Source organism: Phragmites australis, chromosome 5, assembly GCF_958298935.1.
Source record: "Phragmites australis chromosome 5, lpPhrAust1.1, whole genome shotgun sequence".
NCBI lineage: Eukaryota > Viridiplantae > Streptophyta > Magnoliopsida > Poales > Poaceae > Phragmites > Phragmites australis.
Genome location: NC_084925.1, coordinates 41,718,485 through 41,743,718, shown reverse-complemented (window position 1 = coordinate 41,743,718; position 25,234 = coordinate 41,718,485). Strand labels below are relative to the sequence as shown.

Below are 25,234 nucleotides of genomic sequence, written 5' to 3'. Positions count from 1 at the left end.
TATAGCTCGATCCGAATGACCCAGCTACTGTAACGGGCCGTACCGTGCCGGTCCGCGTGCCTCTCCCTCGGCCCATAGCACAACCCGTCGACCACTGTGCCGTGCCGGGCCAGTCTGGACACGATTATGGTCCGACGGCATGGCCGGCTCGGTGCCACGAGCGGCCCGGCGGCGCACGGCCGACCTTTCGACACAGTTGGCCCAAAAAAATTAAAAAATAGCTACAAAATTTAAAAATATATAGAAAATAGATAAATGAGATAAAAAAATATAGATCATAGATAAAAAAATTACAAAATTTTAAAAAATATATAAAAAATCGTACCGTGTCCACCGGGCGCCAACATCGTCACCGGCAAGTGGATCTTTAAGCATAAGTACCACTCCGACGGCAGTCTTGCGCTCTACCAAGCTCGTTGGGTCGTTCGTGGGTACTCATAGCAACACGACGTCGACTACGATGAGACGTTCAGTCCGGAGGTCAAACTGGCGACCATTCGAACTATTCTCTCCATTGCTACGTCTCGCTCTTGGCTTATACATCAACTCGACGTCAAGAATGCCTTCTTGCATGGCACTCTTGATGCGACCATCTACTGCCAGCAACCGTCCGGCTTCATCGACCCTGCTCACTCTGACCATGTGTGCCTTCTACAGAAGTCACTCTATGGTCTGAAGCAGGATCCCCGAGTGTGGTACCAGCGATTTGCCACGTACATTCGTCGCCTCGGCTTTGTCACCACCACTTCCGACACATCTCTCTTCATTCTACGAGACAATGCCCACTTGGCTTACTTACTGCACTACGTTGACAACATAGTGCTCACCGTCTCCTCGAGTGACTTGCTTCGGTGGCTCATCGACATGTTTCACACGGAGTTCGCGATGACAGACCTTGGTGATCTTCACAAATTCCTCGGCATTTCCGTTAAATGATCCTCCGTTGGGCTCTTCCTCTCCCAGCGCCAGTGTGCCCTCGACCTTCTGCGTTGTGCCGGCATGGCTGAGTGCCACCCTACCGCGACACCGGTGGACACTCATGCCAAGCTATCCGGCCATGATGGTGCTCTGGTGGTTGACCCTTCCGACTACCGCAGCATTGTGGGTGCTCTCCAGTACCTGACGCTCACTCGCCCCGACCTGGCATATCCCGTTCAGCAGGTGTGTCTTTTTATGTATGATCCGCGTGAGCCCCATCTCGCGTTGATCAAGCGCATATTAAGATACGTCAAGGGGACCATCGACTCCGGCCTTCATCACGGTGTCTCCCTAGTGACTTCACTCACCGCCTACTCCGACGCCGATTGGGCAGGCTACCCCGACTCCCGGTGTTCCACCTCTGGCTATTGCGTCTACCTCGACGACAACCTCGTCTCCTGGTCGTCCAAGAGACAGATCACGGTGTCCTGCTCGAGCGCAGAAGCCGAGTATCGTGCTGTTGCTCACACCATAGCCGAGTGCTGTTGGGTGTGGCAACTCTTGCAGGAGCTTCATGTTCCTGTTGCTTCAGCGTTGTCGTCTATTGCGACAATGTCAGCGCTGTCTACATGTCGACAAATCCCGTTCAACATCGCTGCATGAAGCACAATGAGATCGACATTCATTTTGTCCGCGACAAGGTGTCTCTTGGAGAGATCCGAGTGCTTCATGTGCCCTCCTCCCACCAGTTCACGGACATAATGACAAAAGGCCTGCCGACATAGCTTTTTCAGGAGTTTCGGTCCAATCTCTGCGTCCGGAATCCTCCCGCTGCGACTACGAGCGGGTATTAGAGAAATTTGTACAACATTCATTAGGGATTATTGCATTGCCTTGCATGCTTGTAACTTGCCTAGATTAGTCCCCCTAATTAGGCTCATGTAAACCTTCCTAACCAAAGGCCCTCACTGACTATATATGAAATGTCATCCCGGCCTATTGACTGTGCGGTGCTTGCGCCTTTCCTTTGCCTCTCTACACATAGCCTTGTTTCTTTAAGTTGCAAGATCCACTGCCCCTGCTGTGCCAGTTTTGAAGGCATAGCTAAACTAATATTGCATTGAAAGAGCTAAGTTTAAAAGTTAAGCCACGATGTGACATGGATGTACGGAATAAGGGTCACCTGCTATGGCTACTTTTGATCACCAAGAACTATCAAGAAAATAGAAAAAAAATGCTTCAGATGTGCACCTTCAGCCTCAGCTTTCAGTTCTTCCATCTGACTCAAAAGTTTGTTCTGCTTCAGCCTTAGCACCAGAGTCTCTCTCCTGTAAGCCCTTCAGCTCTTTCTCTAGGGACTCATGTGTCTCCTTTAACTTCACAATCGGTGCCTGCATATCTCGCTTTTGTTCATATTCAAGCCGGCAGAACAAGATGTTGTATAGACTTGAAATTGTGTGTGCATGTAAAAGTAACATTTAGTCTGAACCAATAAAACATAAGATGAGAATGTCAATTGCCTAACTGTTACATACTGATATTTCAATTTTGACATTTGGTTACTTAGGCTTAGCTTCCTCTCCTGCAGTGCTTGAGCATCTTTTAGTTGCCTTTCTTCATACTCATGGATGTTCTTCACACCAACTGAAATGCTAAAATCTCTGTACACCTTGTCCACAATCTCATTAATCTTTTTCTCAAGCTTTCTTACTTCTACTTCCTTTTCAGCAAGATGGGTCTCGAGCTAAAGAAACAAAATTAGTGACCAATGCAAAAATAACAGTTCAAACCTGATGAAAACAACTGGTGAAAGGTGAAAACATTCTCTCTGGGATTAATCTCTTCCTTAATATTACTCCTCTCAGATGCCAATTTGAGTAGCTTCTCTCTGGGATTATTCTGCACAAATGATTCACTATTTAACAAACAAAACGGTGGTATTCTAAGAAGGGTTTAATAAAGAGAAGCAATCCCCCATTACAGCAGGTCACACCTAAAGTCAGAAGTAAAGTATGATCTGTAAATCATAACAAATAGACACTACGCAGAAATAGAACCGACAGTAACATACACGCCTCAGCAGATGCTGATCCTATTCACTTTAGATAAGAAAATGGCAGAGAGAGAGAGAGAGAGAGTGAAAAGTTCCTAAAGGAAATATAGTTGCTACTTAGAATTAAAATAAAGTGTGGACTGCTTGCAACTGATACAGGGGAATAGCGTTTGCATAGGATCCATATTCTAAGCTAAAAGTAGTGAATAAAACCATCAATAAACAAGGAGATAATTCGCAGTAGCATTAATTTTTGCATATTCATGCTTCCCAGGCAACTCAAGCTAAAACCATATAAAGATTTTTTTCTTTGGAAAAAGTCCACTTTTGACCCCCTAAATTATCGCGTTTGTACGATTTTGATCCCCAACTGAAAAACCGGGTAACTCACACCCCAAACTATCAATCTTGGTGCAATTTATACTCCGAGATGTTCCAAAGCTGTTTTTGGTAGACGTGGCAGCGGTTTTCAAATCCACGCTGGCACATGTGCAATGTTATGTGGGCCCAGACCCACACGTCAACTCTCAATCTTCTCACACCTCAGTCCGAGCCCGCATGTCATTCTCTCTTTCTTTTCTTCTTCTTCCTTTCATCACACCGAAGTAGAGCGGTGGCGGCCTGGAGATCAAAACCTAAATGCTCCTCACCGTGCACCCTTCCCCCAACGCCGCAGCACTCGGCCGAATACATGTTCAGCCCCTCCTCCGTTTCTCTTTCTTCTCTCCCCGAATGAGCACAGAAGGAGCACGGCACACGGGCGCCAGCTCCCAACCGTGCTCCACGGTAGCTCGATGCTGTTACCCTGCGCCCTGCTGCTCCTCTCTGCTCCTTGGTGACCCCATCCGCACCGTCGCCGTGCGCCATCACGACCTGTGGCCAAAACACCCGGCCCTGCTCTTTGCCTCTATGTTTCTGTGTTTCTCTCTCTCATTTATCTCCCTCACCGAGAAACAGGCAACAGCAGCAGCGCAACAGCTTCACCTCGCCATTGCTGTTGCCTGGATCTGTAGGAGGAGGCCACGGCGTGTGAAGTTTGTGGTAAGCGATGACTTCGTCTGTCACCGGGTACGTGTTTATATGAGGTAGAAACAGCCTCTACCTTGGCGTTTACAGAGGGAGACCTGACAACGTACGACCTCCTGGATTGCAGGGATCGAATAAACTAACTGGGAAATAAACTATCCTAGATATAGAATCTTATCTCTAGGTGATCTTTAATATCTAACACATGAGGATATCTATCGTCAGGACTCAAGACAACGGTGCACAATCTGCAGCCGTATGCAACACGTACACAAATATACCTTGTATTCCAACAGCCTCCCTCAATCATAACTTTACCAAGTTGAGATTGTGTTTGAAGTTCTGTAGCAGCCGCACAGACAAAGCCTTCGTGAAGCCATCAACAACTTGATCTCCTGAAGGAACAAACTCAATTTCTAAAAGCTTCTGTGATACCCGTTCTCTCACAAAGTGGTAGTCCACCTCTATGTGTTTAGTCCTAGCATGAAAAACTGGGTTAGCAGATAGATACTTTGCACCAATATTATCACACCATAATTTAGCAGCTTGTGGAGCCTTAATCCCTAGCTCAGCAAGCAAAGTCTGCACCCACATGATCTCAGCTGTGGCATTAGCAACTGCTTTATACTCAGCTTCTGTACTGGACCTCGACACTGTAGCCTGCTTACGGGCACTCCATGACACAAGGTTTGAACCTAGAAAAACTGCAAATCCTCCAGTAGGATCTTCTGTCATCAATATTACCTGCCCAGTCTGCATCTGAAAACCCACTGACAAGGGTCTCTGAACATCTATGTATTTTAAGTCCCAACCTTGTGCATTGCTTTAGATACCGAAGTATTCTCTTCACTGCTGCCCAGTGGATTGTAGTAGGAGCATGAAGAAACTGACAGACTTTATTCATAGAAAAAGATATATCTGGTCTAGTCAATGTTAAGTACTAAAGCACCTACTATACTTCTATACTGTGTCGCATCATTAGGACCCAAAGGTGAACCTTTATGAAGAGATAACTTTTCACTAATAGAAAGAGGTGTGCTAACCGGTTTACAATTTGTCATATTAACTCTTTTCAATAAATCATTGGCATATTTTTCCTGTGTTAGAACAATACCATTGTTTACCTTATTCACCTCAATTCCAAGGAAGTAGTGAAGATCACCAAGATCCTTGAGCGCAAATTCTTCCTTTAGGTCCTCCAATAGAGCTATGGTCCCCTTTTCTGTAGAACTTGCCACAATTATATCATCAACATAAACCAATACAAAGATTGTAACACCTCCCTTGTTAAAGTAGAACAGAGAACTATCTGCCTTGGAGGACTGAAAGCCAAGTTCATGGAGTTTCTTACTCAAACGAGAATACCAAGCTCTTGGGGCCTGCTTCAGACCATACAAAGCTTTATCTAGCTTGCATACATGTGTCGGTTTGGATGAAACTTCAAAGCCAGGAGATTGCTGCATGTAAACTTCTTCCTCTAATAACCCATGTAAAAAGGCATTTTGAACATCCAGTTGCCTAAGATTCCAACCTCTAGATACAGCAATAGACAGAATAATTCTAATTGTAGCTGCCTTAACTACTGGACTGAAAGTGTCTTCATAATCTATCCCATATCTCTGTTTAAATCCTTTAGCTACTAAACGAGATTTATATCTGTCTAAAGTACCATCCGACTTCCTTTTAACTTTGTACACCCACTTACATCCTATGACATTTTGTCCTGTTTTAGGTGGAACTAGGTGCCAGGTTTTATTTTTCATCAAAGCATCATACTCTACTGCCATAGCATTTTTCCAATTTTCATCTCCCAAAGCCTCAATATGATTAGATGGTTCTCCAGTAGAAGTGAAACAACTATATCTAATAGTGCCATCAGTATATACCTTCTCTTTGCGAATACCACTTTGAAGACGAGTCCTCGGCCTGGAGACCAACTGATTAGCCACTGCCGCTGCAGGTCCCATTGTCTCCCTCAACGTGCTGCTGTCATCGGCACTGGAGCCTTGCGGAGCAGCATCATTGATAGCGACATCAGCAGGACCGTCGTCTCCTAATACCACCGGCGCAGAACCCTGAGTGATTTGCACAGCAGGACAGAGATCAGCATCGGTTGCCGCCGTGTGAATCGATGCCTGACCCCCCATTGTTTCCTGCACTGAACTTCCAGGTTCTGTATTGTTTTCTTCACAAAGAATGTCAGTAGCATTAGGCACAGATAAATTAGAAGGTAATGGACTATCAGTCATATGATCAACATCTTGTTCACCCCCATGACCAGAAGAGGTGCGATCAACAAGGTTAGGGGATAGGAGTAAAATTTCTGATCGAAGCCTAGCCCCGGCATTTGGATGTAGCTCAGAGAAAGGAAACACATTTTCATCAAAGATTACATCTCTTGATATATATATATATATATATATATATATATATATACGGCCAGAAGAAACATCTAAACACTTAAAACCTTTGTGCATATCACTGAAACCAAGAAAAACACATCTCTTGGATCGGAACTGAAGTTTATGGGAATTATATGGGTGCAAGTGAGGCCAGCATTCACACCCAAAGATTCTCAAACAGTTGTAGTCAGGTTTTTGATGAAATAGACGTTCCAAAGGCGAGACATTTTGAATGGTTTTGCTAGGCACACGGTTGATGAGATATGTGGCGGCTAGGAAAGCTTCATCCCAGAATTTCAAGGGCATAGCAGCATGAGATAGAAGGGAGAGACCAACTTCAACTATGTGGCGATGCTTTCTCTCAGCAGACCCATTTTGTTGATGTGTATGAAGACAAGAAACATGATGTGTAATGCCAATTTTTGAGAAAAAGGAATTGAGTTTCTGATACTCTCCTCCCCAGTCAGTCTGCATAGTAAGAATTTTTCTATTAAACATCCTTTCTACTAGAGTCTGAAATTTCTGGAAAACATCAGATTTATGCTTCAACAAATAGATCCAGGTAAATTTACTGAAATCATCAATAAAAGCTCACATAGTATTTCTTTCTCCCTACAGACTCAGGAGCAGGACCCCAAACATCAGAGAAAACGAGTTCCAAAGGAACAGTAGACACACTATATGAGGTAGGATAGGGCAACTGATGACTCTTTGCTTGCTGACAAGCATTACAGACTGACTCACTAACAGACTCTTCTAAGCAAGGGAGATTATTTTTAGTGACTACTTGTTTGACAATGGAGTGAGAGGGATGACCTAACCGCCCATGCCACCGAGAGAAAGGGATTTTGTAGGCGCCATAGGCTTGCTTGATGGATGCTCTGGGAAGAGGATAGAGCCCGTTTCGAGACCTCCCTCTAAGAAGCGTGTTCCTGGTGACCTGATCCTTAATAGAAAAGAAATCAGGGTAGAGCTCAAGGAAAGCACAATTATCAGCGGCTAGACGGTGAACAGAAACAAGATTCTTTTTGGCTTGTGGAACATAAAGAACATTTTTAAGATGAATATCACGATTGGGGGTATGAACAGTAGTATGACCAATATGACTAATATCCATACCTGCTCCACTAGCTGTGTGGATCTGATCTCCGCCGTTGTATTTTTCCTTGATAGTAAGTTTCTCCAACTCTCCAGTGATGTGATCGGTAGCACCGGTATCTATGTACTAGTTTGAGTCTACTCCATAGGAGTTTGTGGCGATGGCAACTTGTTTCTGATCTGTAACGTAATTTTCATCATATCTATGCCAACAATCAATAGCAATATGACCTCGCTTGGAGCAAACTTGGTAGACAGGATGGTTGTCGGTGCCTCCATTGCGTCCGCGACCACGGCCTCCATTGCCGCGGCCACGCCCACGCTGCTGCTGTTGTGCGCCTCTGCCGCCAAAGCCGTTGCCATGTGTGCTGGTGCCACCTCCGCGCATGGTACCTCGACCACGATTGGCGGCATTGGCAGAGCCGCCCTGTGTGCCACCTCGGTAGAGTTCCTGCCGTGTCTCAAAATTGAGAAGTTGTGAATACAACTCACCGACTGTGATCGGCTCGATCCTGGCGCATATGGCGGAGACGATGGGGCTGAAGTCCTCATCTAGGCCAGTAATGATATACTGGACCATCTCTTCGTCGTCGAGTGGCCGACCACCGGCAGCCATCTCATCGCCAAGAGCCTTCATCTTTGCAACATACTCAGTGATTGTCATGTTGCCCTTCTGCGTCGTAGCGAGAGCAATGCGAGTGTTCACCGACCTCGCTCGAGTATGCGACGAATATATCTATTCAATCGTACTCCACGCCTCGGCTGCGGTTTTGCACGCAGCGACTTGCGTCAAGACGTCCCGTGTTAAGGACGAAAGGATGTACCCCAAGACCTGTTGGTCCGAGGCCTCCCAATCTTCATACGCTGGGTTCGGCGTTTTCACCGTCTTCCCATCCGCCATGGTAGCAATCTCCGGTTTCCGGCGCCTTTGCAGCACCGGTGAGATATCCTTGGAGCCGAGCCCCACGTATGGTAGCACTGATCTGTGCCTTCCAGAGAGCGTGGTTGGTCTTGCCGAGCTTCTCTGTCATCGGGTGGCCAAGCAACGGATTCATGGCTGCTGCACTCGAGGACGAAGCAGCCATGGCGGACCTTCAGATGCGATCTAGCGGGGTAAAGGCAAAGGCTCTGATTACCATGTGAAGTTTGTGGTAAGCGATGACTTCGTCTGTCACCGGGTACGTGTTTATATGAGGTAGAAACAGCCTCTACCTTGGCGTTTACAGAGGGAGACCTGACAACGTACGACCTCCTGGATTGCAGGGATCGAATAAACTAACTGGGAAATAAACTATCCTAGATATAGAATCTTATCTCTAGGTGATCTTTAATATCTAACACATGAGGATATCTATCGTCAGGACTCAAGACAACGGTGCACAATCTGCAGCCGTATGCAACACGTACACAAATATACCTTGTATTCCAACACGGCGAGCTTCTCCACCACCTCCCTGAGCTACTTCGTTGACCGGAGCTCGTGCACGCCATCCATCTTCCCCAAGACCAGCCACCCCTTCATCATCCTCCCCGACGAGCCCCACCACTCCGAGCCTTCTCCGACCAAGCAGGACACACTTTGAGCTCGTCCAAAGCAAGGTGAGTGCAGTGCACCCCTTCTCCTTGTCTCCCATGGTCGGAGCCCCCATGACCAAGCTCCACAAAGCACAACAATGGCAGCACGACGGAAGGAAGTAGAGGTGCCTGGCATCCACGAGCGGTGGTCCGGCATCTGGCCTAATTTGGCCGCAAGGAGGAAGGAAGAGGAAAGAGATAAGAGAGAGGAACGATGGGACCACATGTCAGAATGGGAGAAGGATATGTCAATACCTATGTGGCACTGTTAGGTGGGCCCAGCCTTCAATACCGCTGTCATGCCATCGAAAACGAGCTTGGGGTATACATTGAACCGGATTTGATAGTTCGGAGTGTGAGTTACACGGTTTTGCAGTTGGATGTTAAAATAAGACAAACGCGATAGTTCATAAAAGCGGACTTTTTCTTTTTTCTTTTAACAGGGAACAATATCTAAGAGCCATACTAATTTTTTTTGTCAAGACCAAAGAGCTGTATAAACCCAGAAAGAAAAAAGAAGCGAAAAAAGTAAGTTAAATAAACAACGACTAGCCTGCCCTCTATGAAATAGCCTCCACCATAGGTTAAAGTACTTTCTTTCAGAGCTCACATCTTGGGGCAGATCTAAGATTAACAGTTATCCATTTAGATGAGAAAAAAACATTAATCATTATTTGGTTTATTAGTCAAAGTATCAACCTACCTGTTCAACATTCAAGTAATGCAGCTTTTTCTCAAGTCCAGTTATTTTCTCAGATATGGCAAGCTCCTTTCTCTACAACTCCCTGGGGGACCCAAGTTCTGACATTTCAGACTCCAGCTGATTTTTCTACTTCTTTAAAGCTGCAGCACAAATTACATGAAGAACCAGCAAGACATATCACCAAATAGCCCACATCTGTCTATATGTAATAAGGAAATAGGGCAATACAGACATTCTATTCTACTGTCATCCCATTTGTTTGATCTAGCTTCCATTCCACCACTTTCGTCAACGTGCCAGATTTAGTCAGCAGAATCCCATCGACAGTGACAACTAAATACATACACAAGATAGCACAGTAAGCATAAAAATAAACAAACAAGAAAAAAGCTGATTCAGAATATGCAGAAGATATAGGCACTTACCTTTATACCTTTCACCACTCTAACTTAAGGTTTTAGCTTCGTCAAGTTTATCACAGACAAGTGTATTTCCAACAGCATACAGAACTGCTTTCTCCAAAGCTCGGTCAAACGTATAATGTTAAGACACAAAATTAACGTGGCGAGAAAAAATATTGCAAATTGGTATAGTTTAAGGATAACTTATACACAAAGCAACTAACTTTTTTCCACAAGCTATTACTGCAAAAATGCAAAATCAGGTGAGCAGGCAAATATGCACAACAAAATTAAACATCAATGGCAAGGTTCAGTGAATGGTTGTGTTCACGTCTTTTTAGGAAAACAACAGAGGATATTTACCTACAAGTGGGTGGATAGATGGGCAAAATAGGGATAGCACACTTAATGTAAGTGATCCAGTGGGAAGTAAAAAAATGGCAGCGGCTCTTCTTAGATGTATCTATAGTGCTTATAATGCTGCGAGATTGATTCACAACAGGATGACAATTTTAGGCAATGGTAGGGAGAAAAGTAAATGTTCAAAGGATTGCAAATGTGTCCCTAGTGACAGATGCATTCATGGCATATCTTTTCACGAAAAACAGCAGAGGAGCTTTATCTAGAAGGTGGGTGGATAGATGGGTATAAGATGGATAGAACGTTTGATGGAAGTGATCAAGTAGGAAGCAAAAATGGCAACGGCTCTTCTTAAATGTATCTACCATTCTTATAATGCTGAGTGATTGATTCACAACAGTTTGACGATTTTAGGCAATGGTAGGGAAACAAGTAAATGTTCTAAGGATCAAATACAACAACAACAATAATCTTTATCCCAAACAAGTTAGGATAGACTAGAGATAAAACCCACAAGATACAACTAAAAAAATGATAAGAAAATAATAATGATAATAAAGGTACTAGTAATAGTAAAAAAAATAAAAGTAATAACAGTATAATGAGACTGATGCATAGATAATGGTTCTAACACGTGGATTGCTAACTTTCACGCGCTTCTATCCGTTGATAGTTCTTTGGAGATATTCCATTCATTCAAATCTCTCTTACAAACTCCTCCCATATTAGATTTGGTCGACCCCTTCATCTCTTCACATTATCAACATGTCTCAGTATTCCGTTATACACAGGTGACTCTAGAGGTCTCCGTTGGATATCTTCAAACCATCTCAACCGATGTTAAACAAGCTTTTCTTCAATTGACGCTACCCCAACCCTATCACATATATCATTATTTTGGATCTGATCCTTTCTTGTATGGCCATAAATCCATCGCAACATACGTATCTCTGCTACACTTAACTGCTGGATATGTCGCTTTTAGTTGGCGAACATTCGGCGCCATACAGCACCACGAGTAGAATTACCGTCCTATAAAACTTACCTTTCAGCTTTTGTGGCACCCTCTTATCATAGAGAATGCCAGAAGCTTGATACCATTTCATTCATCCGACTTTGATTCTATGACTAACATCTTCATCGATATCACCATCCCTCTGTAGCATAACCACCTCTTTTGAGCGTATACAGCCACTCCTGAGAGGACGACCCATTAGGAGCGAGCGTGGGCCTTGGCTGCTGCCCATTATTCCCCTATTTCTCCCTTTATTTAGGTGCTAATTATGAAGCGCCTAAAAGGTGGACACCTCTCAGTCGATGGATATCAACCACCCGATTGTGATCGGACGGCCATCTGCTTTTCTTCAACCTTCAATAAGTCCATACTATGTTCTTCTTCTTAGTCACGCTGGCACAACACGCACTCCGCCATGTCCTCCTATTGCCAACTCCAGCGGTGTCCCCAATGCTGGAGCCGCGCTAACCACTCGTTTTCGTGCTCGTTTGCCCCGGCACTGGCAACACACCTCCACCGCGGGGCAAGCCTGCTTCGCGAAGCTTCCTTCTAAGCCCGGTAACACACGAAACCCCGCCAAAAGAAACCCCCCTCCCCTAACTTAGGCGGTGCTCTATCGACTGAAATTGCAAGTCGAGTGATGAGGAGGAAATTCAATTTTTTTTAAGAAGTCCATTTCACTACCCTCAACTATTTGATTTGTCCGTTTAACCCTCCAAATAATATTTCTTCTCAATCTATCCCCCCAAACTATTTTGAACTAGATCAATTCACCCCTAATCAGATTCTCAATTCACCCCTAATCATATTCTTTTTTTTCTCTATGTGAAATTTAAATTCAAATTTTTGGCCTGATAGATAATATCATACTCTACGTTAGAAAAAAAAACTTCAGAACTTTTTGTCACTATTATTATAATTTCCATATCTAAGTGTCAAACCTGTATAAGATGCTCCCAACCTATGAAAATAGCCACGGAAAATTCTCTTTTCTTGACATAGGGTTTGATTTCCTCTGTCTTTCCATAAAATTTGGACCTAAAACACAACCTGTAGGAGGAGAAATAAAAATGACAAATCTCATAGTCAACAAAGCTTATACTAGGCAACTCATGTGCCTCAAGGTATTGCTCAATGCCTTTACTTAGGCCGCTGGTCTCAAGGTAAATTATGCAAAATCAAGTATTATGCCTATTAGTATCTCAGATCAGAGAATGGCTCACTTGGCTAGTGCTTTTTGTTGTTGTAATGCCCCCGGATTCCTTACCTATAATCTAGGAACTCTGTACCTCTGTGTCAGTCCCAGGATAAGGTTGACACGTACAACCATTGTCACAGATAACATCATTCCCATACATTAAACGAGATTACATAAATAGAGTACATTGTTCCTCATTATTACATCATGAAGGCACAAAGGCCAAGTACATAAATGCCCTCGGTCTAAAAGAAAAACATCACGACAGCGGAAACTATGTAGCGACTCATGCACTGGAAACTCAGCGGTCGGTCGCAACCCTCCTTCTAGTCTTCAAAGTATTCGTCCATGAAGCTGTAGTCTGGCTTGTCATCTAAATCCAAAATATAAGTGTAATATATGAGTACACAAGGTACTCAGCATGCCTTACTCAAAGCACTAGTGTATTCTACATGCATTGGATGAATCAAGGAGTTTGGCTGTATATGTTAATTTGCAGAAAAGTGGGTTTAGCAATCCTAATGTTTTGAAAACCAAAATATGAGAAGATAGAAACCCGTTTTGTTTTGAAAAAGGTAATTGTGTGATTAACACATCTTAGTTGGAGCCACTACGCTCCACACCAAGTCAGGTCAACACCTCCATACTCCACACGGCTCATAGACGGAATCGAAATACACTCTAACTCTACAGAATCAGAAGTACCTTCCCCCCCAAAAGCTAGTCAATGTGGATAGCTCCTAAGCATGTCCATAACCGTAGAAATGACTATACATATAGATTAAGACTCTACGGAGCTTATACATCTGGACCCACACGAAAATGGCCCCAACATCACCCAAGGGATCCTGGTGACAGGGAATCCATAACATAGCGACTCTCCGACTAGGGGAAAGTACTATCCTACCTAACAGGTCTGGATCATCCCACCTGAATTCTAAGATTCGGCTCTGGGACCCTGCAGTAGTGTTCGGTGACCACTCGACCCCCTTGCAAGGTAAAGGCTAGTGGACTCCCCTCCCAGAAGGACAATACCTCACTTCTGTCACATACCCTAACTCCAATAGTATTCATACTCCCCCTAACCGGTCAGTCATCTAAGCCTCGTTGCATACAAGGCTTGTGGTTAGTACGATTTGGCACAGGGACTGTATACGACACAGAGACTCAGTCCTTAATTGGCTGAGGCAAGCACCTTCAACATCTCCACTCAACACACTCGTATCCACCACAAATATGCTCACATAGGAACTGCTCTGGTAGTTCCCCAGCACAATATCCAAGGTACCTCTCGCCTCATCCCCTCCAAAACAATTTTACCATTTTTCCCACCTAACACACACAACTAAGAGATACAAACCATCATAGATACAAAGCATAAAGGAACATGTGATGGTACATAAAAGTAAGCAGTATCTCAATGCAGCATTGCTAAGCATTTCTATAAGCATAAAATAATCCTAAGCATGAAGACATACTAAGATCATGGGGGCACAAGGATATAAACAGGTAATCAATCAAGGCATTGGCTCAATCAATTAGGTCATGCAATCAAGGGCTAATCAATCAATAACTGTAAATAAAATTAAAACAGTTGCAAATACTATTCAATACGCAAAAACATAGGATGAATATGATCAAGGGATTAAAAGGGCATGCCTTGATACTCTTCCAGATCTTCCAGATCTTTGTCAACTCATTCTTGGTCTACGTAACGTGAATTACAGAGAAAAAATAAGCAAAACTAAAAAGGGAATTTAAATTCAAATGGGAGACTCAAAGAACACCAAATACAAATAAACATATTTTTATTGGATAGATTATAATTTAGAAAACTAATGGAGTTGGTTTCACATTTTTTTATTTAATTTGAATTTATAAAGGTTTAATTGATTTATGAAAATTCCAGGGAGTATTCCCTTTCTTCTCTTTTTCCTGATTTTCTCGGATTTAGTGGGATACATAGACCTGACAGGTGGGCCCATAGACTGATAGAGAGAGGAAACAGGATGGACTGGGTCTATAGCATAAAGGATCATGGGCTCTAGGTCTTTGGTCTACATACACCGAGCTCGTGGAAAAGGAGGCGGGTGAGCTGGCTCGGCTACCAACACTGGAAGGTGGGGTCCTTGGGCCCGCTGTATCTTCACTCGGGCAGAGGCGACGGAGAATGGGGATTGAATCCTATCCCGAGCTGCGGGACGGTATGGGTCGCCGGAGTACTTGCCGACGACGGCTCCTGCAACATATCAAGCCCGGGTTCTACACCTAAAGCACCTACAAGCTATGGCGAACTCAGCCATGGGCTTACAGACATAGGACTCGCGGCGGAGCAGCTCCATGGCTGTCGCCAGAGCGAGGTTACATGGTGGCGCATGGGGAAATAAGAGTACATGCCAGGAAATGTAGCGAGGAGCACCACTATAGCATCACACCCTCAAACTCAAACTCACGCACAACCACTCGATGGTAGGCAAGCAAGTACGTCGGCTGGCGACGAGGCTGCGCGGCGGCAGAAACCATTTGCACGGTGGAGTAGGGATTCCAGGGCCTAAATTTATCAACATGCTCAGGCAAAAGGTGTAGGAGGTCACGGCAAAACTGAACCACCAAAGGAACGCGCCTAAACATGCTTCACGGTAGCCGGCGATGAGCGGCGCAACAAAATACAAAGCGGAACATGGCCGTCATACACGCGCGTGCTCTAGTAGGTCCTATGGCTACCCTAAGCGGAAGGGAGACAAAGAGAGGGATTTCGGAGCTCACTGCAACTCTGTGAGGTGGAGGCGGTGGCCGGAGTCGAGGATGACTTCGGGAGTGACAGATGCAGAGCCGCGACAGACACGTCGTGGGCGCAATCACCACTGGCTTGGGCGCGTTTTGGACGTCGATGCGAGGCGGCGTTCCGATCGACTCGCGGCTCCACAGCTGGCGATAAGCGGAGGTCAAGAAGAGCATACAATAGAGAAGGCAGAACGTGGACAAGTGGATTAGGATCTTGTTGACATGGAATTGGGTTATATCTCGCCACCACGGGTCCGTGACGTTTACAAGCAAACAAGTAAATATTTCAACCGATAATCTTGGAGATCGCCACCCGGATGATTTACAAGCAAATCAATAAAGAACTACCATCTGAACCACAAAGATTCGAAATAGCAGCGAATAACTAAACTTAAATTGCAGAAAAATAAAGGCAAAACAAAAAGTTGATACAATAGATACGATTGACTGATGGATATGCAATCGGTCTCTACTCAACTATTTATAAGGAGGGGTATGTTCTTGACCCTAATGAATCGAAGTAGGACTCTATTCCCATCCTAAACATGCACTGTTCGGTCAAAATCGCGAAAGAGATCTGAACAAATCCACGAATCTACTTCGATTCAGTTTCGAACTGAACACCGGATGGTCCGGTGCGCTCAAACTCCAGAACACCGGACCATCCGGCGAGTTCATCTGGCCGAAACCTAAGACTCGGTTTTGCACACACCAGATATTCCGACGTCACATTTATACTCATCGGAGTATGCACTGGACCAATATTTGCAAAGAGCAAATTTTGACAAGAAAACGCATCTGCACGCACCGGATGTTCCGGTGTATACCTAATGACATCACCAGACTAATATTTGTAGAGAGCAATTTCCTCTGTGCAAGTTAGGCTATAAGCACCGGATAGTCCAGTGTCTCACCGGAAGAATCACCGGACAAATTCTTGCAGAGAGCATGTTTTCGGCGCACATTTAAACTTCGACTCACCGGATAATCCGGCGATCATTAAAAAACCGCACCGGATAATTTTCATCAGAAAACATCTTTTCAGCTAAAAACCTTCTTCTCACCGGATAGTCCGACGTTTAATGAATACCTCACCGGACTATTTTTTCTAGAGAGTATGTCTCCTAGCCAAAATCGAACTATAAGCACCGGATAGTCCGGCGATGATATGGAATTGATCACCGGACCATCCGGTCAAAAAAAAAAAAAAAATTGGCCATGCCATTTTTTGCTATCAATACATGCCTCCTTGTTTTTTCTGGCAAAGCTTGCGCACAGAAAAACATTTTTACATAGGATAATCATGAATATTTCATTTTCTACTCTAAGTTATGACTTAGAGCGATACAAACAACATATCAGCCATATGTGCGCGTTCTAAGGGTGATGATAATCACACCGGCCATGTACAATGATATATCTTAGGACAATAATAAATTATATCGGCCATATATATTTACCTTCTCAAGCATCATGCCAAAAGCACGGATAGTATTTCTTCAAGTATTTTCCATTGATAGCGCGAGGCATCTTGTCTCCTTGTACATATTGCAGCATGTATGAATTCCCAGGCACAATTTCTGCAACTTTAAAAGGATCTTCCCAACTAGGAGACCACTTCCCGAATTTATTATTTTTTGACCCAATAGGTAAAATCATCTTCCAAACTAAATCCCCTATTTGAAACGATTTTGCTTTTACTTTCTTATTGTAGGCTCTAGCTACTCTCAACTTGTCTTTTTCAGTTTCTCTCAAAGCCTTAAGCCTTTCATCATCGAGGTCATCTACTCTATCCATCATTGCATTATAATAATCAACGGTCGACAAATCATTTTATCGTGTCACTCTCAATGCGCCAAGATTTACCTCAACGGGTAAACACAGCCTCTTGTCCATATACTAACTCGTAAGGAGTAACCTTAGTAGCACTATGCTTAGATATACGATGAGCCCATAATGCTTCACTCACAATCTCATGCCACCTTTTTGGATGTTCTTCTATCTTCTTCTTTATAAGCTTAATCAAAGTTTTATTGCTAGACTCGGCTTGTCCATTAGCCTGAGCATAATATGGTGAAGAACTGAGAAGCTTAATTCTAAGTGATTCGGCAAGCTCATGCACTTGATGAGAAACAAAAGAAGAACCTTGATTTGCAGTTAAAGTTTGCGGGATACCGAATATATGAATAATATGTTCCAAAATAAACTTAATTACCTCTTTGTGTGTCATGTTCTTCAAAGGAACGACTTCGGTCTACTTTGTGAAGTAATCCGTAGCCCACTTCCCCCTGAATGCGTGCACCCGCTAAGGACATTCAGGCACCAAACACTTCACATCGTACTCCTTTTTACTCGACCTCACAACCTTGAACTGCCTCCGAAGAGACAGCGACCAGAATTTAACTGCATCAATAACAGACTCCTTAGTAGGGTACATAGCACCCTGAGACACCTCATTCTCATGATACTCCAACGGTGTCCGATCAGCCTCACTAACCACCAGCTTCGAAAATTTCTGATTCCTCCACTCTGCAGGAACAGGAGCATTTCCCTCCTCGTCGGATGAATCCTCATTAGCAACGGCTTCCTCCAGCTCTTGATCCTCCAACTCCATCTCTTTAATTATGCTAGGGATGTGCCCCCCTCATCGGCTACACCCCTCGGTTGCATCTCAGGCATATCCCCAATATCTTGTCTGGCCCCGATATTTACTGGATCTGATTCATCTACCATTGTCTGACTTATTTCTGCTACTGCTTCCACAGAGTTTATCTCTGTTGGATCCTTCTGGTACGCCTCAGCTAACAAAACCAGAAGGAGCCCATAGTCACATGATATATCTACATACTGCCTCTAAGTAGAAGTCGCATTGATCGGGACGAGCTCGCCAAAGTAGCCTTGATTAGCACAGCTTAGGATAACTCTCAGTTTAAGATCATGTTGCTACGGATCTAGTTGAAAATGACGCATCAGTCACTTGCACACACACACAATAGTCCTCTCATTGGCTTTACTTAGACCCTTGACGACACGCCGAAACCCAGAGAGATCTACAACGTTATGACCATAACTAATTTGATCTTCACCATAATATATCTGAAAATATAATTTATCTGCCATCTCTGAAAACATCCAAAAATATATCCAATGTTAAGACCGGCAAACTATATTTCTGATTATCGAAACTTAAAAAAATTACCAACACCGATTATCGCCTAACAATAGGTTCTTCAATATTGCCCCTAAGCAAACTGATCTACAATTATTACTTACATCATTATTCTGTACAATCTAGATGTTCAAAACTACCATACTATAAATATTATTATACATCTAATGGCTATCCTACCATGTCATAATTAATATTGATAATATACTACAAAATACAATATTTTCTAAACCATAAACCCTAGGTCATACCGCTAAATCCTATATCTAGTGGTACTTTACTTACTAATAACAACATGAGTATAAAAAAATTTACTGAAAAATGCCCTTCAAAATCCGTCGATCGAAAACAGTAGGACTTCATCGCGCTGTTTCCCTCTCCTCTCCTCTTCTCTCCTTTTCTCTTTTTTCGGAATAAAATAAGGATTTTCTCTTAATTTATTAGCTTATATAGAGGAGGGAGGAGGGGAGCGGGGCGAGGCTGGCTTCCTAACCGTTCCCTGAGAGGGCGGCAAGGGATGTAACCGTCATCTCAGAGGGCGGTAAAGGTGGCGAGCGCGGGAACTCCCCACACTCCTTACCGCTCTCTGAAAGGGCTAGCTGGTAGACGTCTATTTTTGCAAATATTGTCGTGAGCCATTTCAAAGAGCGGTAGATGTCTATTTTTACAAATGTTGCTACGAGGAGTCTATTTATTTAAAATTTTAATCGAAAAGTATATATATAAAAACTCGCCGTTAGGGTTTCCGAGAATTCTCCCGGCGGACTCGGAGTCAGGGCGGACCCGTCAGCTCCTCTCGTCATTAAAAGCGGAGCTCTCCTCCTCTCTCTACCCAATCTGCAACCTCACCTTCCCCGTCTCGATTCCGTCGCGGTTCACCTCGTCTCCAACTCCTACAGGCGCCAGCGCGTTCCTCTGCTCGTTCCGCCGCCGCAATGGAAAATGTGAGGTCCTCCGCCGCCAAGGAGCCAATCATGGTGCTCAAGGATCAGCCAGCCCGCTCCCTCACCGCCGTCAAGCCGAAGTCTTCCGGCGCGCCGCTGGTTTCCAAGGCCAGATCGAGGCCTACCAAGACCTACCAGCCCTCGTCGTACCTAGCGGCGATCGATCTGCCCCCTTCCGACGACGACGACGACGACGTGCAGGAGCACGCTGCCAAGCCTAGGGTGTCACTCGCCTCGGTCGACGTCAACATCGCCGCGTCTTCTCGCAAGGAGGTGAAGAAGGAGGAGAGGCGCAAGCTCGAGGCGGCGGAGCGCGCTGCGGCCGCGGCGCGGGAAGCGGCCGCGGCGCTATGGGACGACCCTGACGCCTACATCGTCACCATCGGCGGGCGCGTCCTGACTGCCACCGACGCCTCCGACGCCAACGCCAAGGACATCGTTGTCGAGGACTTCGATGTGTCCGTGGGGGGCGTGACGCTGCTGGAGGGCGCTTCGCTGAGGGTCTCGCACGGGCGGCGCTACGGCCTCGTCGGACCCAACGGCAAGGGCAAATCCACCCTGCTCAAGCTCCTCAACTGGAGGAAACTCCCGGTGCCGCGGAATACCCGCGTGATGCTCGTGGTGCAGGAGGACAACAGCAAGGACCACCGCCCGGTGATCCAGGTGGTGCTCGCGGCCGACGAGGAGCTCTCCAAGCTGCTCGCCGAGCGGGACGAGCTCGAGGCCTCAGGCGACGCTTGCATTGGCAACGGCCGGCTGTCCGAGGTGTACCACGAGCTCACCCTCCGGGGCTGGGAGTCCGCCCTGGCGCGCGCGTCCAAGATCCTCGCGGGACTGGGCTTCGATCAGGCAAAGCAGGCCAGACCCGCCAGCACCTTCAGCGGCGGCTGGATCAAGCGCATCGCGCTAGCCGGCGCTCTCTTCGTGCAGCCAACGCTCCTGCTGCTGGACGAGCCCACGAACCACCTGGACCTCCAGGCCGTGCTGTGGCTGGAGGAGTACCTCTCCGCGCAGTGCAAGAGCACCCTCATTGTTGTCTCTCACGAGTCACGAGGAGGGCTTCCTCAATGCCGTGTGCGACGGGATCGTGCATCTGCAAGACAAGAAGCTGCACGCCTACCGCGGCAACTTTGACGCCTTTGTGGGCAGCTACGAGCAGAAGAAGGTCAAGGCCATGAAGGAGCGCGAGAGGCTGGTGAAGGCAGCTCGGAAGGGTGGGAAGAAGGCACCAAAGAAGTGGCATGACTACAGCGTCGAGTTCCACTTTGCGGTGCCCACGGAGCTCCCTGGACGGCCCCTCCTACGGCTCACTGGCGCAGGGTTCAGCTACAACGGCTTCAAGCTGTCTGATGTTGACGCCGACGTTGCCATGGGACAGCGTGTTGCTGTCGTCGGGCCCAATGGGTAAGGGAAGTCCACCCTTCTCAAGCTTCTTGCTGGTGAGCTTGTGCCCACGGAAGGCGAGGCGAGGAGGAGCCACAAGCTGAGGATCGGGCTCTACTCGCAGCACTTCTGTGACTCGCTGCCAAAGGACAAGAGCGCCGTGCAGTATCTCCTGGAGAGGCACCCTCACCTTGAGAGCAAGCCAGGGGAGGCCCGTGCCATGCTCGGCAAGTTTGGGCTGCCCAAAGAGAATCACCTCACTCTGATCGATAAGCTGTCGGGTGGCCAGAAGGCCCGTGTCGTCCTCACCTCCATCGCGCTGGGGGGACCGCACGTCCTGCTGCTGGACGAGCCCACTAACAACCTTGACATGCAGAGCATCGATGCGCTGGCTGACGCGTTGGACGAGTTCGCTGGAGGCGTGGTGATCATCAGCCATGACTCGAAGTTGATAACTCGAGTCTGTGATGACGAACATAGGAGCGAGGTGTGGGTCGTGCAGGATGGCATGGTGAGGACATACGGCGGCTCGTTCGCCGAATACAGGGATGACCTCCTGGAGGACATCAGGAAGGAGATGGCCAAGGACTGACTCCCATGCCCCAGATGTATTCGGCACTCTGATAGCTGCCAACTTAAGCTGCTTTTCGTTGACGGTAGCTCCTCTTTCAGGTTTCGTGCTTTCTTGTTGCAGAAACGAGGGGACTGGAGGAATACTATCTCCCATCTAGACTTGTTTTAGCTTTCTTACGTTTACCTTGCTCGAAACATTTTCGCTGTAATCTGCGCTGTTGCTAATGTCATCATGTGGAACGTGCTTCCGTTGTTAGATTAATCTATGGTTGTGCAAGGGTGTATTACTACATCTATTCTAAAATAGATGTCGTTCTAGACTGCGTGCAGTTAAATTTTAAAATTTTGATTATTAATATATACAAAACTATTAGGATATAGTATATGAAAATGATAGTAGTGAATTTGTTATGAAAATATTTTGACATCATCTAATTTTTATCAATTTTTTACCAAGAGATAGTCATTAAAAATAATGATTAAATATGCTTATTAGAGACCGTGTCAATATCCTAAACGATTTCTATTTCAGAACGGATGTAGTATTGGTTAATCTTAACTCTTGTTTCACCTTGCGTTAATCTTATAGGCAGCGGGTCGGCGGTGGAGCGTTGGGTGTCATGAATATCTGTGAGCAGCACTTTGAATGTTGAGGTGTGATGGTCTATTCGCTGTTTGGCTTGAGCAACCGGACGGTTAAAGATGCAAGTAAAAGCTTGTGCTGTGGTTTTTTTTACTTACTGCTAACAAAAAATTGGTTATGTCAAGTAAGCATCTTGGTGCAGCCAGAGTGCAGTATTGTTAAAAATGCCTAGCAAGCCCAATGATCTGCTATGGATGAAAGCCAGTGATGCATAAGACGTCCCAGTTTTTCACTATGGAAGGATGCCATGAAAGCTGCATAGCCATTGCAATTATGTCACGCACAACATGACTGAGTTCCATTCTCAAAGCTTTACATCATGCAAGTGTTGGAAACTTAATTTTGTACATCACAGGTATTTCCATGTTGCTGAAAGCTGGTGCCTCTTTCAAGCAACTACACCTTTCAAATCCGATGTCATTGATGCTTCTGCTACTTCGATCCGTACAAATTTGACATAATTGGTGTAGAATTTGAACCATACTGTGTGCAACCGTGGAACAATGACAGAACATGGCATAACTCTCAACATTCTCAGTTTTTTTTTCTGTAAATACGAAAAAAACACATGTTTGGAAAAAGAATCTTAGCATAGTAAATGAGCCGATATCATGGCCTTGATTGTCTTACCCCTTTCCATCATGCCAATCATCATGCAGCTAAAGCAACAATCCTTTTCTGGACCCGCACGTCAGAGAGGAAGGGGCAGACAGGCTATATCACTCACAACGACAACTCCCAGAGGAGAAATATTCAAAGATTTGACATCACAGTAAGCTAAAAGCCTAAGACACATGTTCAACCTTCCAAAGGCACACACTGAATGGGTCGCAAATAGCACACACTAAATGGAAGGCAGCACAAAGACCTTACACACCAAATGATAGACAGATGTGTTCACACAAAATAGTACACAAACATATGCTGCCATCTTGGTTAAATTAACATGCCATAGATAACTATACGAACCACGGAGCTTTGAAGTGTCAATCGAGAACCAGCTTGGACTGCTAATATGTCAACCATGGCTCACTGAAAATAGACATCATCAACTACTATTTCGCTCCGAGATTTTCACGATCACATCCAGCAGAACCTACCTAACACAGGAGGGAAAATAAACATGCCTAGATCCACTCAGAAGTTATAATCGGAAATGAGCAATACATAGAAAAACAGTGGATAAAAAGGCATGGATAAGAAATGCTATGAAAACACTACAAAAATTGGCCGAGGCGGTAAGTGTCGCGGTGAGCAAAGTAAGGGTAAGAGACGGGGCTACCCAAACCCTAGATAAGGTGGAGGTAACTGATAGGGAGTTGCCGAGAGGAAGAAGGGATGACACGGCCGCGACCCGTGAGGCCAGTGCGCATCGGGTGAAGGGCATATTAGGGTTCTCTGTAGAATTTCTAGACATCATGAGGGTAGGGGTAGGCGGTGAAAGACAAATCCACCTACATCTCTGGTCTTCATCACAGAGTCCCACAAATGAGGACTGACTGGACTTCCTTATGTCAACCTGCACACAAACAAGGACTTAGAGGTGTTGAACCTCTCGACCCGAGCTTGGTTCTCAAACATACCTCAGAACCTCTCGACCCGAGCTTGGTTCTCAAACATACCTCAGAGTCCCACAATCATATCATGGGCATCTCTGTTCTCATATTGCTTCTGAAGCTCAGAGGATATACTGGCAAGCATAAGACAACTAACATCAAGTGAATTATTGGTGTGCTTCTCATAAGCCCTCCGATCAGCGGTATATGCATTATCAGCTAGTTCATCAAGATAGGGAACCTCTAGAACATATTCCTTTTTCTCTTGTTTGAGAACAATTCTCAGATTTCTATACCAATCAATAAAGTTTGTTCCAAAAAGCTTCTCTTTTTCAAGAATCGATCGCAAATTAAAACTGGAAATGTTACTAGCGGTACGTGCCATGATCTACAACAGAAAATGCAATTTCAGCACTATGCTTGTGTGAATCTTCTATTAAACAATTTAACAAGAGATACACCACTATATGTTTTACAACCGTTTTCCCTCTAACGATATATAGTGGATCAAGATCCATATTCAACTAAGTTCTAGTGAGATTTGGTATCATTGCTAGAAACCTAGTGACATAGATAAGCAACACTTTTCTAATCATATCCCTATGTGGCTCTTGTTTGTTGGGTAGCATCCAATTTTCCGGCGCCCAACACTATGCCCGAAAGCCCAAAACCGTTTTGATAGCTTTGTTAAGTAAACAGATACTATGCATGTAGATGTCTGACATCCACCCTATTTAGTTAAGATAAAAGATGGCACCCTGCTTTGGCATACCTAACAAACAATGATCAAAGCCTATGTAGGTGCAACTGTTGGAAGGGTATCAAATACTCTTAATTTTTATGAGGAAAACTACTCTATCATGATAATTATGTCCACCGCATATAAAACATGAAAGAATAGTATGATAAGAACGCAAATAAACATCACAAACAATCATATTGACTGTGACATAGTATGGCCTCGTCACATGGTGATCTCTATGGCCACGATTCCTGTCCTCCGGGTCATCACATTTCAAGTCTCTGTGATCATGTTCTAGTCTATTATCCCTAATAGCACAAGATGAATTACATGACAAAATGAAGAATCACAAGTCGGCACGCATGCCGTTATACAATAACATAACAACTTTAGGCTGCACTTAACCATGACACGCATGTCATAAAAATTACGAACCTGCATCATATACATAATAAGGCCATACCCATACTAGTCACAACATTCTCTGCAACAACAAGTTAAGCGTAGAATCAAATTCTAATGTCATAACATCAACATGTTATCTTTATAAGCCTTAGGCTCGGACAGCACGGCAGTCCCGCTAGCCAGTTAGCGGGCGGGAGGGTCGAGGGGTCGCTATGAAAATCTCATCAGATTGATCATATCAAGCCGATTCTGAGTCATTCACAATGTCTCAATTTTCATTGGATCA

General features: G+C 45.0%; 1 protein-coding gene, 1 non-coding gene and 1 pseudogene across 2 annotated transcripts; 2 read left to right on the top strand and 1 right to left on the bottom strand.

Annotated features, from left to right (window-relative positions):
* Nucleotides 1–999: 999 nt before the first annotated feature.
* LOC133918086 (uncharacterized mitochondrial protein AtMg00810-like) lies at nucleotides 1,000–1,581 on the top strand. Its single transcript, XM_062361843.1, has one exon. The coding sequence runs from the start codon at nucleotides 1,000–1,002 to the stop codon at nucleotides 1,579–1,581; it is 582 nt and encodes a 193-aa protein (XP_062217827.1).
* A 6,375-nt stretch (nucleotides 1,582–7,956) lies between these two features.
* On the bottom strand, nucleotides 7,957–8,095 carry LOC133920263 (small nucleolar RNA Z247). Its single transcript, XR_009910077.1, has one exon. It is a non-coding gene; the product is annotated as a small nucleolar RNA Z247 (small nucleolar RNA).
* Nucleotides 8,096–19,625: 11,530 nt separating this feature from the next.
* Nucleotides 19,626–21,876, top strand: LOC133917706 (ABC transporter F family member 4-like; annotated as a pseudogene).
* Nucleotides 21,877–25,234: the final 3,358 nt, after the last annotated feature.